At 40.4% G+C, this 13,086-nt stretch overlaps 1 protein-coding gene across 3 annotated transcripts in view; it reads right to left on the bottom strand.

Annotated features, from left to right (window-relative positions):
• The window catches only part of zbtb16a (zinc finger and BTB domain containing 16a), a 143,313-nt gene that overhangs the window by 17,062 nt on the left and 113,165 nt on the right, over positions 1 to 13,086 (bottom strand). For all 3 annotated transcript variants that reach the window (XM_077547028.1, XM_077547029.1, XM_077547030.1), the window contains exon 5: positions 2,954 to 3,124. In XM_077547028.1, the coding sequence (XP_077403154.1) occupies positions 2,954 to 3,124 (171 nt within the window). The remainder of the gene's footprint in view (positions 1 to 2,953; positions 3,125 to 13,086) is intronic.

Here is a 13,086-nt window from a genome sequence, read left to right as displayed (position 1 = left end):
ACAAATTGAAAAAATATAATAATTTTTGAGGTACAAAAGGTATGAAAGCCTCATGCTTCCATGTTACAAAATCAGTCAATATCACGTTCTATCATCATGATATCATCGGATTTCATGATAATTATACTACATGATCATATTGTCATGGTTTCATAGCTCAATATTAATATATTGTAAATAACACCACCAAAAATCACGTCACAGCATATCACATAGTATATTATCGTCTACCACTGTCATTAAATATCATTATGTCACAGTATCATGATATCATGTCATCATATTATCATAACCAGAATTGGTGTTATATTATAGCATAACATTATATATGTCTCATGGTATCATATACTATCATGATAGTTTCATGATATAGTATGCTGACATATATGACAGTATCATGCTCACAATATCATATCATGATACAATCAAATTATAAATGGTATCACAATATCATCGTATCATGATTTTCTATCACCCATCTTGGTACAATCCCTTCAGACGCATTTGCCCCCCCCCACCCCCGATTGTGCCAAAGATGATGAACTTCACAGCGCATATTCAGAGGGAACGCCGCGCGTTCCTTTTCTTTTGCCGTCAGGCTAAAACGAGGACGTATTTCCCAACTCGGTAATCCGCCTTTCCTCCTCCCCGAACACAAGTCATATTTAAACGACGCTCTCATTTGTGATTTAACACCCGACCAACCATTTCCAGCGACATTCGCGCCGGCTGGGCGGGCAGGTACTGTACAGCCCAACCCCCCCACCCCCCCTCCCCATCTCACCCCCCTCCCTCCGCACATCCCATTGGCCCGGCTCGTAAATGGAGGCCGACTGCTCTCATCTCGCCGCCTTTTCCTTTCAAATATTTATCCGGAGCGCTGGCGAGCTAAATCGGCCGTGACAGTGAGACTGTTATTTAAGGTCGCAGACAAGCTGCTGAGGCGGGGGTCGAAGACAGCGCGAGAGGGGGGGGGGGGGGGGGGGAAATAAAAAAATAAAAAAATAAGCATTCATCCTTCACCACTGGAATGGAATTCATTTCCATGTGTTCATATTTGGCCCCACGTGTGTCAACAACGTATTAGCATCCCGCTGCGGCCTCGCCGCGCTCCACCGACACACAAATGAATAAAATAAGTCACGACAAGCCATTTGACTGCTGACCTGAATGAAGATGAATGGAGGAGCGGCACTGCGCACACCCACCCCAAATAAAATGCAGCTTTTTTACTTACTGTAAGCTATTTTTAGCTTAGGCTGGCTTCTCGACAGAGAACAGCGCAGCTAAGGGACAGCGCAAAAAAGGTTTTTGTTAACTGGGCATACATGCACTTAGTATACGACTGCACACAATAAAAGAAAGGGAGTATTATGATTTCTTTTTAAGATAATAACTAATAAAAAAAAAAAATCGAATAAAAAAAAATATCACAAAATTATATATAGGAGTGTCAAAATTTGGTAATTTTGAGTTAATTTAGAGCTCCTTTAACGGCACTAATTTTTTTTTTTAACGTGCGATTAATGACCACCCCTTACTTGGAAAGCCTGTACTGGGGGAATTCCAGTCGCAACGCAGCTGACACGTCCACGTCAAAATTTAGCACTAATAAATTTAATAATAATGCATTTATTTGTGGAGACTGGGTTCAAGTTGTATTTTACCATTTTAAAAATGTGCAGAATTTCACGTTACTTCATGTTAAAAATTAGATAGCTCTGAATATGAAAAGAAAAATGCACTCAGGCCGTTGCCAACGTCTTACAAATGCAATTATGCCATCTAGTGGCAGAAATATGACCAACACAAATATCACTCATTTTTTACAGTACAGTACATATTTTTAATTTTAACTCAGTTATTATGAAATTACCGTATCAATGACTAACGGATGCAGCCATATTTAGTTTAACATTTTTTTCCACTTTTAGGTCAAGATTATGAAAATGTAGGGGAACAAATTATTGTACATATTATTAGTTGCGATTAATGAGTGAGTGAACTATTGTCATGCAATTAATTACGATTAAAACATTTAATCGCCTGACACCCCTAATGCTATATATATATATATATATATATATATATATATATATATATATATATATATATATATATATATATATATATATATATATATTTTTTTTTTTGGGGACAGAAATGCAACATTTACCGTACTAGCAATATACGCACAATGTCTGACATACAGTGTGTATGTAAAATAAGTAACACTCTTGAATCGAGTAGTACCATATTGAATGGAATCGTAATACCACAGAATCGAACTGTATCAAATTGTTCTACTTTAAAATTGACTTGTCTTTGTATTGTACCATGCCCTATGTATGAGATGTGTATTATATATATATATATATATATATATATATATATATATATATATATATATATATATATATATATATATATATATATATATATATATATATATATAGCATTAGGGGTGTCAGGCGATTAAATGTTTTAATCGTAATTAATATATATATATATATATTCATATACACACATTAAAAAAATGTCAACAGAAGAGTGAAGCATGTATTTTCAACTAAAGCCATGTTTCTATTTTTGCAAGGGTTGATCTCATTTGTACATGTACAAAAACTCCACGCGTTCCAGAACGAAAAGACCGTCTTGAAATGGCGTTATTTAGGCGTTAATTAACAAAATTCCCCAAATAAAACTTGTGATCCCCGTGACTAACCGTGCTAAACATCCCGTTTTGTCAGGATAAATCCTCGGCGCGTCGTTGATCGTCAGACGTTTCACTTTGAAGTGTCAACACGTCACAAAAGGGTAATCCCCAAAAAAAAATCATGAAGCACGCGGAATGATGCAAACGGGTTGGGCGTTTTTAAATTATTATTATTATTTTTTTTTTTAAATTGACTGAGTGTGACGGCGCGGCGTGTACGTGCCCGCCTTCGCTGACCTGTGTGCGAGCGCAGGTGGCGTTTGAGCGCCGTGTGGCTGGGGAAGGTGCGGTTGCATTCGCTGCAGATGTAGCTGCGCACGCCGGCGTGGACCTCCATGTGCTGCTGTAACGCCGTCTGCATCTGGAAACGTTTGCCGCACAGCAGGCAGAAGATGGCCATGTCGGAGCCTGCACACAAACATACAAATAAAATTTAAAAAATCATTGATAACTTTGCTTCATTTCTTTATGTCGGTCTGAGAAATGCTACTCCACGGTGACTCCTTTTTGGATATCATATCATCATGACATCAAATAGTATCATGATATCGTTTCATCATATCATATTATCAAGATACTGTGACATGTTATTACAATGACACATCGCAGTATCAGCCTCTGATTTCACAATATTGTATCTAGATGCCGTGATATCAAAATATCAGAATACAATATTATAGTATCATATCATGTTCGGCTCTGCACAATGTAGAATGATAAAGTCACCAGTTTCTCACGCACGCACACACAATCATTTTTAATCTCATAATTTCCGTAATTGTTTATTTTATATCTGTTCTAAATGAACAATATGCATTTTCAATTTTTTGTCATACTCGTGTTAACTAACATAAAAGTTGACAAAAAATGTGTATCTAAAACACGTAGGGTTGTAACTGAATTCATCCATCCATTTTCTTAACGGCTTTTCCTCCATTATTATTATTATTATTATTATTATTATTATTATAAAATTATTTGTTGAAGTTGAAAAGATATACAGTTAGAAGGAGTGCAAAATACTGAGCCAGATTTGTGTTGAGGTCATTTTCTGCCACTAGGTGGTATTAGCATTTCATGTTAAACGTTGGCAAGATGAACAGTCCATTTTTCTTTTCAAATTAGGGAGCAAATTAATCATTGACTGAAGGGACTTGTGGACTCCTGCCCATTTTGTTCATTGTAAATTACAACTTGCCTCCAGTCTCAACAAATATATATATATATATATATATATATATAAAATGAATGCTTCTGGACATCTTTTGAGTGCTTTTTAATGCCATTTAAGGCCTTCATTTCTGCAACATCCCTTTAATGACTTTCAATGCTTTTTAATGACCCGCTGAAACACAAAAAAACACACACAAAATAGATTTTATGGCATTTCCTTTCATTTCAATGAGGAGAGATGATTTGAGTCTCCTCCCTGGCTGTGTGTTCTGATGCCTAAATGGAAGCCGCGAGGACATTTTAGCACCCTTGACTGTGTACTGTAGCGTATTTCGGCCAGGAAAAACCTTTGCAACACAACACATTGAGACCGGGTGTTTGCAGCGGGATAAAGATCTCCTAAGCAATACTTCAATCCCGCCTTGACTGTTTCTCGCTCTCTCCAGCTGAGATAAAGAGCACACAGCTGCAAGCAGACAAACACGTCACACATCACAAACACACACCAACAGTTGAAGACACTTTGCCTTTACACTTTTTCAATTACCAGGCCGGCTGAAACTCTCGAGAGGGACTTGGGGAGTGTTTGGAAGCCGCTTTCTATTTAATCAGTCAATAAGGCATCTTTGGGGCCAAGTTGACACTAATTTAAAAATCTATGAAGAGCGCCACGCCGCCTCATGTTCATAACCGGCGCGGCGGCGGCAGGCCGACGGCGGCCTCCTTGTTGGATCAATTAACGGCTCGCCAATGGAGGCTGAGGCAGGACGGCGGGAGAAAGCGAGAGTACGTCTGTCTTTATTACGTATACAGTCAATTGGAACCCAGTGCAGCCACAGGCAGTGGGGGAAAAAAATTGAATTGGCGCTGCGCCTTTAAAAAGTTGAAAACCGCCTTTAAAATGCCTACTACTGTATTGCCTTGACTTACAAGCTTAATTTGGTCCTTGTCCGAGCTTGTTACTCAAGTTACGCTTTCATTTTAACATTGCCCATAAAAATGAGAGGCTTACAGACAGGTTTTGTTTGGAATAATAACGAAAACAAATAAAATACAAATAATGATAATAATTAAAAAAAATAAAAATTAATTTTGAAAAAATACGATATTTGTTACTGGTATCGGCAGAGGCCCCGATACTGCATTAAAACAGTGGTATTGGTATCGGTGAGTACTAACAAGTAACATGCCGATACCATTAATTCTGACGCTGATATAGGACTTTGGATGCAGCATTGTGTGTCTTGCTCATGCACAACATTCACTGATGTGTGACATGTTCACTGCATGCCAAGCTAAGATATCCTATTGGCCCTTGGATGCTCTGAACCAACGGGCAGGACAGCTTTTTTATGTTGAGAAAAAAAAGGTGTCAGTATGGTATCAGCATCGGCCGATACCGCAAAGCTGGGTATCGGAATCGGTATCGAGGGCCAAAAAACGGTATTGGAACAACACTAATTATGATTAAATAATAATAATAATAAAAAAAACAATAACGAGGCCTCCATTTTTTCTTCGCTTTAGGTTTTTATTGTCCGTCTATGTACAACTCAGGGTAAACTTTAACTTTGAGTTGTAAATTTCGGAACAGCTAGCTTTCCCTGAAACAAGGCTCTAGTCGTCACCGATACCAAGTACCGATACCACTAGCTCTTTAGTCTGGATGTACAATTCCCCCCCAAAACACACATCATTTAAAAAAATATATATATATATTTATCCCCAAAATAGCATTTTTCCTTCAAATGGCATGAAATGAATGGCAATTTTCGATTCTTCTAATTTCTAGTTCCTGATCGTAAAATGGCCACGAGAGCTCGTGAGTACTGATACCTTGAAATAAAGCCAGGCATCGGCCTGATACAAATACCGGATACATGCACATCCCGTAATTATTACTTTTGATTGTCCTAATTTTGCTACCATCTATTGAAAATAGATTTCCTCGAAATCTGAGTGGGGTCATTCAAGGCGTTCCACTTTAAAGTCTGCTTTTATTTGATATGAAAAGAAGGAGGAGGTTACTGAGCGAGTTGGACTGCTCGCGAAATCCCGTTTGGTTCAAACGCCATCTTCCACTCGCCTCTTCTCAGCCTATCCGCAAACACGATTTCGTCAAACCAACGTTAGCTAGCTTCATGCTAACATGGGCTACTGGACGTTAGCAATTAGCCCAAACGGCAAGCGTTGAAATACTCTGATCACTTGTTCGGAAAAGCACCTCATAAACAAGACGTTTATTTCATGGGCTTTCCTTTTATGGGTGTAATCAAAGAAGGTTGAAGCGTACGTTCATTACTGGATTATCACATGCGAGTTTACGATAGCGTAAAGTCGCTCTTGCGCAACTGTGAGGCTTGAAAAAAAAAAAGAAAAAAGTCTGAGCCAGACGCTCCTTTGCCCGAACGCATCGTGGCACATTTTGGCTTTGGTAGAGTTCGCACAAGTGCAGTACACGCCTTGATTAGAGAAAATTAAGTGCTACAAACGATACTGTCGGCGACAGAGCTGCGTGCGTGCGTGTGTGTGTGTGTGTGTGCGCGCCTCTGATGGATGAAGAGTGCGGCGGAGAGATAAAAGAAGAAAAGGCGGGAGAAAAGTAGTTGACCCAGAAGGTCCATTACAGTGTAAAATTGAGTCAGCTTGAAGTGACACCTGAGAGGAAGCACCAGCGCTGGCACTGCTGCATGTGTGTGCGTGTGTGTGTGTGCGTGTGTGCGTGTGTGTGTGTGTTTTTGCCTCAGCCCTGTTTGGCTGTTTTGGAATAATTTAGCTCCCCCTAAGCAGGTTCTCGCTCTGTCCCCGGCATCTATTTATAAAGGAGCCCGCGCCGGCTCCCGCCTGGCCACGGCCGGCGCATCCTTAATGGTGGCGAGCCGAGTGGCAGGGCTGCCGTTATTTAAGTGGGCGACGGGCACAGGGCGGTAATGGAGAGGAATACTCCCCAATGGGAGGTGACAGCGGCCGCGGGACAGCGCGCCGCTAACAGCTACCGGCTAGCCGTGCCAAGATGTCAAACATGTGACATCGCCGTCTGATTAAAAGCACACTTGAGAGTGAAACAATCATTGAAAAGGTTTTTTTTTTATTATGATGGGATTTTAACGAGCTGTCAATCAGAATTCACAATCTCATTTGCTGGCTAAAAACACACAAAGAAAAGCAAAAACAATGCCCAATCTGTGCTTTTTTTCTTTCTTTCTTTTTTTTTTAAAGGGGAGCACAGTATGGATCTGGAAAAAAAAATAATGTCACGCAATTGAGCACAAGCTATTTTGTTTGTACAGAAGAAACGTCTACTATGTTTGGATAAAATACATAATCAAATGTGAAAATTCTTCTTCTGTTTTAATTCTTCTTAGTAAGTCACAGTGTCCCAACACTGGTGGCCTCTGCTAACGCGTACCCGCTGGCGCTACAAAAGCAAAAAGGCATCCGCGCTTGCACAGTATCGTTTCCATCGTTTGTGTAACTGCTCCCCCCTCCCCTCTTTACTTATGCATGTTTTTTGCTCTTCCTGTTAGGACTTGGTCCCTGTCCTAACATTTGTTTTTACAACTTAAAATGTATCAGAATTACAACCGCCTATAGATGCTACAAGAAAGTGCCAAAGCACTACTTTTACCGTTTTGGTTGTAGCACAGAAATAACGAATACGTGAAAAAATGTCGGATGGCTGAATATGCAAATACCGAACTGTCAATTTGCAGAAGTTCACCCGACAACTTAAAACTAAGACGGCCAACTGTTGGACGTCAAACGAGCACCTGCTTGGAATTTATTCAGGTTTTTTTCCAGCAATAACGTTGGGGCTGCAATGCAGCGAGCGAGTTGAAGGTGCGAACTGCCGGAGTTAATGAGACGCACAAGCTACGGGACCTGAGCGCAAGGTGTTCAATTTACAGGTCATTAGCACGGACCTTCACTTCCATCACTGCTCGTGCGCGTCAATAGTGATCTATACCACCAAATGTGCGTACATTCGGACTACTTTTTCCACATTATTTGCGGCAAAATTCATTGAGTCACATTTTTTGAAGTTGCCACAAGATGGCGCCAAATCAAGCAAATCGTTAAGTGGTAGGTTTGGTCCATCTTGACCCGAGAGGCGTGATTTGCATTGGGTGCAGCTCGTTTTACACTGGGCTGTTACGGACAACTACATTTTAGGGGTAATGTAAAATAAATGTGAAATTATATTAAAGTGCTTTGTAGTTTGTGGTATAAGTTAGGGGCTATTCATTTTTTTTTTTTTAGATGCCTGTCAAATACTCATGTTTTTATATGTGACGGTCTCAAGATTACTGTAAACTAGGGGTGTGAATTGCCTCGTACCTGGCGATTCGATCCGTATCACGATTCATAGGTCACGATTCAATTAGATACCGATTAATCATGATACGAATCTATAAGTCGATTATTGCGATTTTTTTTTTTATTATTAAAAAATTTGAAAATACTAATCAGTAGTAATAGACAAATGAAGCGTCATGAAACACTTGTGATTTTGTTTGACTCCTCTAGATGGCACTCTTGGTTTAAATGGGCCAGCTAGCTAGCTAGCTAGCTAAACAGCTAACCAGACAGACAGACAGGCGAATGAAGCTTTATGAAATACCTGTGATATTTTTTTGCTCTTAAGCTAACCTCAAGCAAGATGTTATATTTCCATTAAAAAATTATGTTTATAAATCGATTTGGCCGCATATTGAATCGATACGAGAATTGTACGCGGTAATATCGCGATAAATCGCAGAAACAATTTTTTTTAACACCCCTACTGTAAACTATAAACTGTGATCATATGTAAAATGGTTAATGCTAGCTCTGAATATCATACTTACCGTTAATATCGTATTTAGCGTCTCTGTGAGAAAACCACGCAGCGTGCTAATAATGATAGCATTGGCGGCTAACAGGACAAAGGTAGGCGTTAGTTGCGTACTTCTTTGGCGCCATCTTCTGGCACCAAGTGCAATTTAGCTATGTTGAAGTAAGGGGAGGAGCTCCATGGTAAGCCATAACTTTGTCTAATAGAAAACATGTTGTCATTTTGTGAATTTCTTGCGGATTTTCACTATCCCCATGGGGCTCAATGTACTACTTTCCTATTTAGACCAGGCACAAATAAAAGTGAAAAAATTTGTTTTGCAACAACTTGCTGGTGGTAGATTCCACAGAGGAAATTATTGAAGTAGCAGTAGAGCATTTATGTGTAACAAAAGGTCTAATAGGAAAGTAGTAATTGGTATTTTTTTACACGTTGTGAAGCAGTGCCCGCATCGACTGTGCATTTTCATCTCTATGGCATTCATTTTAAGTATAACTTTGGAAGATGAGTTCAAAGAATGATATTAAAGTGATTTGAGCTATAGCTAAACAATTAATGTAGGCAATCGTGATTGTTCTTAGTGGGGCGTCTATTTCTCGCGGGTCCAGTGAGTGCATCAAAAATATTCGAACGAGCTCTCAGTTTGACGCTGTGCAGTTTAAAGATCATCGCAATAACCGTTCACCAGATAAACGCTGTCCAAAAAAAAATGCATTTGCAAACACAGCAATTAATTGTATGCTAATCACGGGCAGTATAAGACATGATTACTTTGAAATAAGCTGCAACGTGGACAGCGTGCGGCATAAATTAGCGAAACCAATCTAATTGGACATTTTATTGCTGAAGTAAATGTGATCTGTGTTTAACAGCTACTTAAAGAAAAAGCCGTAATCCCCGCTAAGTAGCATTGTAAACAACAATAAACACACAGTCGCCTCGGCTGCATGTTTTATACGCAACATCCAAACACAATCGCTCATGCGAGTCCTTGGAGGAGCCGCCGTTCGCATCCTGGGAAAGTCCACGGTTGTTGTTGTGCGTGCGTCTTGGCGGTTTTCGTCGGGTGGCGACTTGTGAGGTGTGGGGGGGGGGGGGGTATTTAGGAGTGAGTGCTGATGCCGGAAGACCAACGACGGCCGGCGAGATTAATGCCGCCAGATGCCAGGCGAGATGCCATATTAATTACCCGAAGATAATGTCATGGCGGCCATATGGCGGCTCCACCGGCCATTGGCTTGACAGCGAGTCCTTTTTATTTGCGCCATCACGCCATCTGACTGGAGCGCTACAGTAACGGGAACACCGCGACCGCATCCGGGATGCAGAAAACCCGATAAATGTTGGAGAAGATCGGAATACAGTAAACCTTCCATGGGCGGGAGGTGCTGCTGCAAAATAGCCCAATGATTCATTTTTTTGTCCCCAGATGCACTTTGCACCAAGGCCTGACCGATTAATTGCCTGATATTAACGTATTTCAAAATCAACCAAAATAAACAGATTTTTTTGCAGATATTCATATCGATATTTTTACATGTTACAACAAGAGGCAAATGACATTCAAACATCAAAACATCCCAAAAATATGCAAAAAAATACAAAAAAATTGGCCAATTATTGCCGATTTTTTTTTGTAAAACAGACACTATTCTGCTAATAATTCATAACTTTATTGTAAGCGTTAAGAAATAACCAAAAATAAGTAATTTTTTCCATTACATTAATAGGCCAATTAGTCGATTATCAGAAAAAAACAAAAAAACAAGCTTGTAGTGGAAGGACCAAACCAGTTGGTGGCAGTAACGTACCATCAAGCTGGTGAGCCTCACAGCAAGAGACCACACAGAAGAAGAAGGACAGAAAATACATTGCTTTTAGTTTGTGCTCGCATTTTCTGTATTTAAAGTTTTTTGTGGAAAGAAAAGTTATTTTTAACAATATTACGTTAGAAGACTGTTGAGTTTCATGTTTTGTATGAAAAATTAACAAAAATTGGTGGATTATTTGCTTTGTATTCATTCTAGTTGCAGCTGAATGCCACAAAACTATTGTGAAACGTGCACGGTTTTAAACTGTACAAATACAATATTTATGTAGAGAACACATATTTTATTTTACAACTTAGCTATATTTATATTTTTGTATTTGTACCTGTAGCTAAAAAGCGAAGCGACGAGAGTCTCCGTCTATAAACTACACAAATGATGAACTGAAATATCCACGCTCGTTATTCCTCACCCGCTTTTTAAGTATTTGATTTGCTACAGCAGCCAGAGAAATCTTTTTTTCCGAAAAAAAAAAAAAAAAAGTAACACAGTAGCAAATGTGGTCGTTTTGCTATTAGTGTAAAGCGACATACATGTTAATGACACACAGCAGGTCCAACCTTCCGAGCTACAAAAGCTTTTCTGATGTTAAACACATTCCCGCCTTCAAGCGACTCCTCCCCTGCTGTACTGCAGTGGATATAAATTCAGAAGCGTGTTTGTGTGTTTCCCGCCGCCGCCGCCGCCGCCGCGCAGACTGTAAAAATCATAAAGGATGCATGCTGGGAATTAACGTCAGCGTGAGGAACGGCGGCGGAGGCCTTTTAACATGATTCACGGCGACACGGCCGCCCTCGTCTCTCGGCGCCGACTGGCGGATCATTTACAAAGACGGACCGCGCTCGCCGTCCGATCCATTCCACCATCAAGCCCGCCGCTCGCCCCCCGCCACCGCCGCCGTAACGCCCCAACCCACCCACCCTCCATCCCTCCCTCCCCCCCGCCTTCCAATCCCCACAAATCCGATTTAATCAGACAACTTGTGCAGTGTGGCTGGGAGTAAGAAAAAGGATAATTAGTAAACAGAGGAGCTCCTCGCCAGGCTTCATTGGCATTCGCGCCAGGTTACTGTGTCGCATTTAAAATGCGCTCTGATGAAGTCTACAGAATCAAACCATTTGTTACTCCTATTGAGGAGGCTTCGGGCTACTGGCAATTAAATTGGAATTAGCGGCGGGGAATGAGATGGGGCAGATTCATAGCGAGCGGGGGAAGAGAGCGGCCTTCTCTGCCTGGACTTGGCTCACAGATTGGACGCCAATTTGCCGCCGCCGCCGCCGCGCACGTTTTGTTTGTTTCCACTTATCTTTTATTAATCAAAAACCAACCCGCCGCAGTCTAATGAGATACAAGAGCGGCATCAAAAACGTCAACTACCTTTTCAAACACAATCATGCTCATATTTTGTCTTGACTGATCCAGAGCTGCTGTATTTGAAAATTGAGAGCCAACGGCCAGTGAGTGCACATTAAAGAGACATATTATGGAAAATTAACTTTTTAACGGCTTGTATACAAATAGTGGGGGCCTTTAGAGTGAAATTTAAGCAGCCAAGAACTCACTTCACTCTAAGCAGTACGTGAGCAGTTCTTCAATTACAATTATATCACACGTATTTAAAACAACCTCATTCTCATCTTAATGCTGAAGATAAAGAGCATTTATGTTGTGGGGTTACAACCCTTCAGTAACTGCTTGAACGCAAACTGTGCAGCAACAATATAATAAAATACTCACAATCACATATTCCTGATCCTCTGCAAAGAAAGACTAATATTAGTGCCGTACTGTTGAACTGGTAGGACTGTCGTATACTGCTCCCTGGTGTCCAAGAAAGAGTAGCGCAATGACCATTTACTTGACACGGTGTGACAAAACTATTTTTCTTCATTAAAATACACAGTTCTATTTTTGCGTGAGTGTTTTGAGATACAAGCATGATCACGGAACAAATGAAACTCATTTCTCAAGGCAGCAATTGAACTCTTATTTCCTTACATGTTTACACACGATGTAACCGTTGGGCTAATTTACATCATTAGCGCCTCCACACTGAGTTTGAGACTTGGATTCTAAGCCTGGAGAAGATCCAGAGGCACTTTCAAGTGACTGTTGGACTATGCCGATGTGTATGACGTGTTGCATCCATGAGTGAACTTATTTTGTCTTTTTGTGCATTCACAAACATTTAGTTAAGTACACGAGAAAAGAAAAAAAAAAGAGGCAAGAACAGCAAGCTTAGATTCGTACCCAGAATCTTAGAACTGCACGGCAGACATGCCAACCGCTATCCACAATGCTGCCTGCAAAATGTGTTATTAGGATGAAAGAAAGAGCTAAGTAATAAAGTTTGTGTGTTTTTATGTGGCAAGACAAACAAGATAGATGCACTCAGATGCTTTCAAGGTTAAGCACAAGAGCTCAAATCCATTACTGGAAAGAGAGCAATGAGGGGAAAAAAAAAAAAAGGTTAACGAAAGCAGAATTCATCGTACGGCGGCCGCAGCGTAGTCAGCTGCACCTGCACAGGTGAG

The sequence above is a fragment of the Vanacampus margaritifer genome, chromosome 16, assembly GCF_051991255.1.
Source record: "Vanacampus margaritifer isolate UIUO_Vmar chromosome 16, RoL_Vmar_1.0, whole genome shotgun sequence".
Lineage (NCBI taxonomy): Eukaryota > Metazoa > Chordata > Actinopteri > Syngnathiformes > Syngnathidae > Vanacampus > Vanacampus margaritifer.
This window is presented reverse-complemented; position numbering and strand designations above follow the sequence as displayed.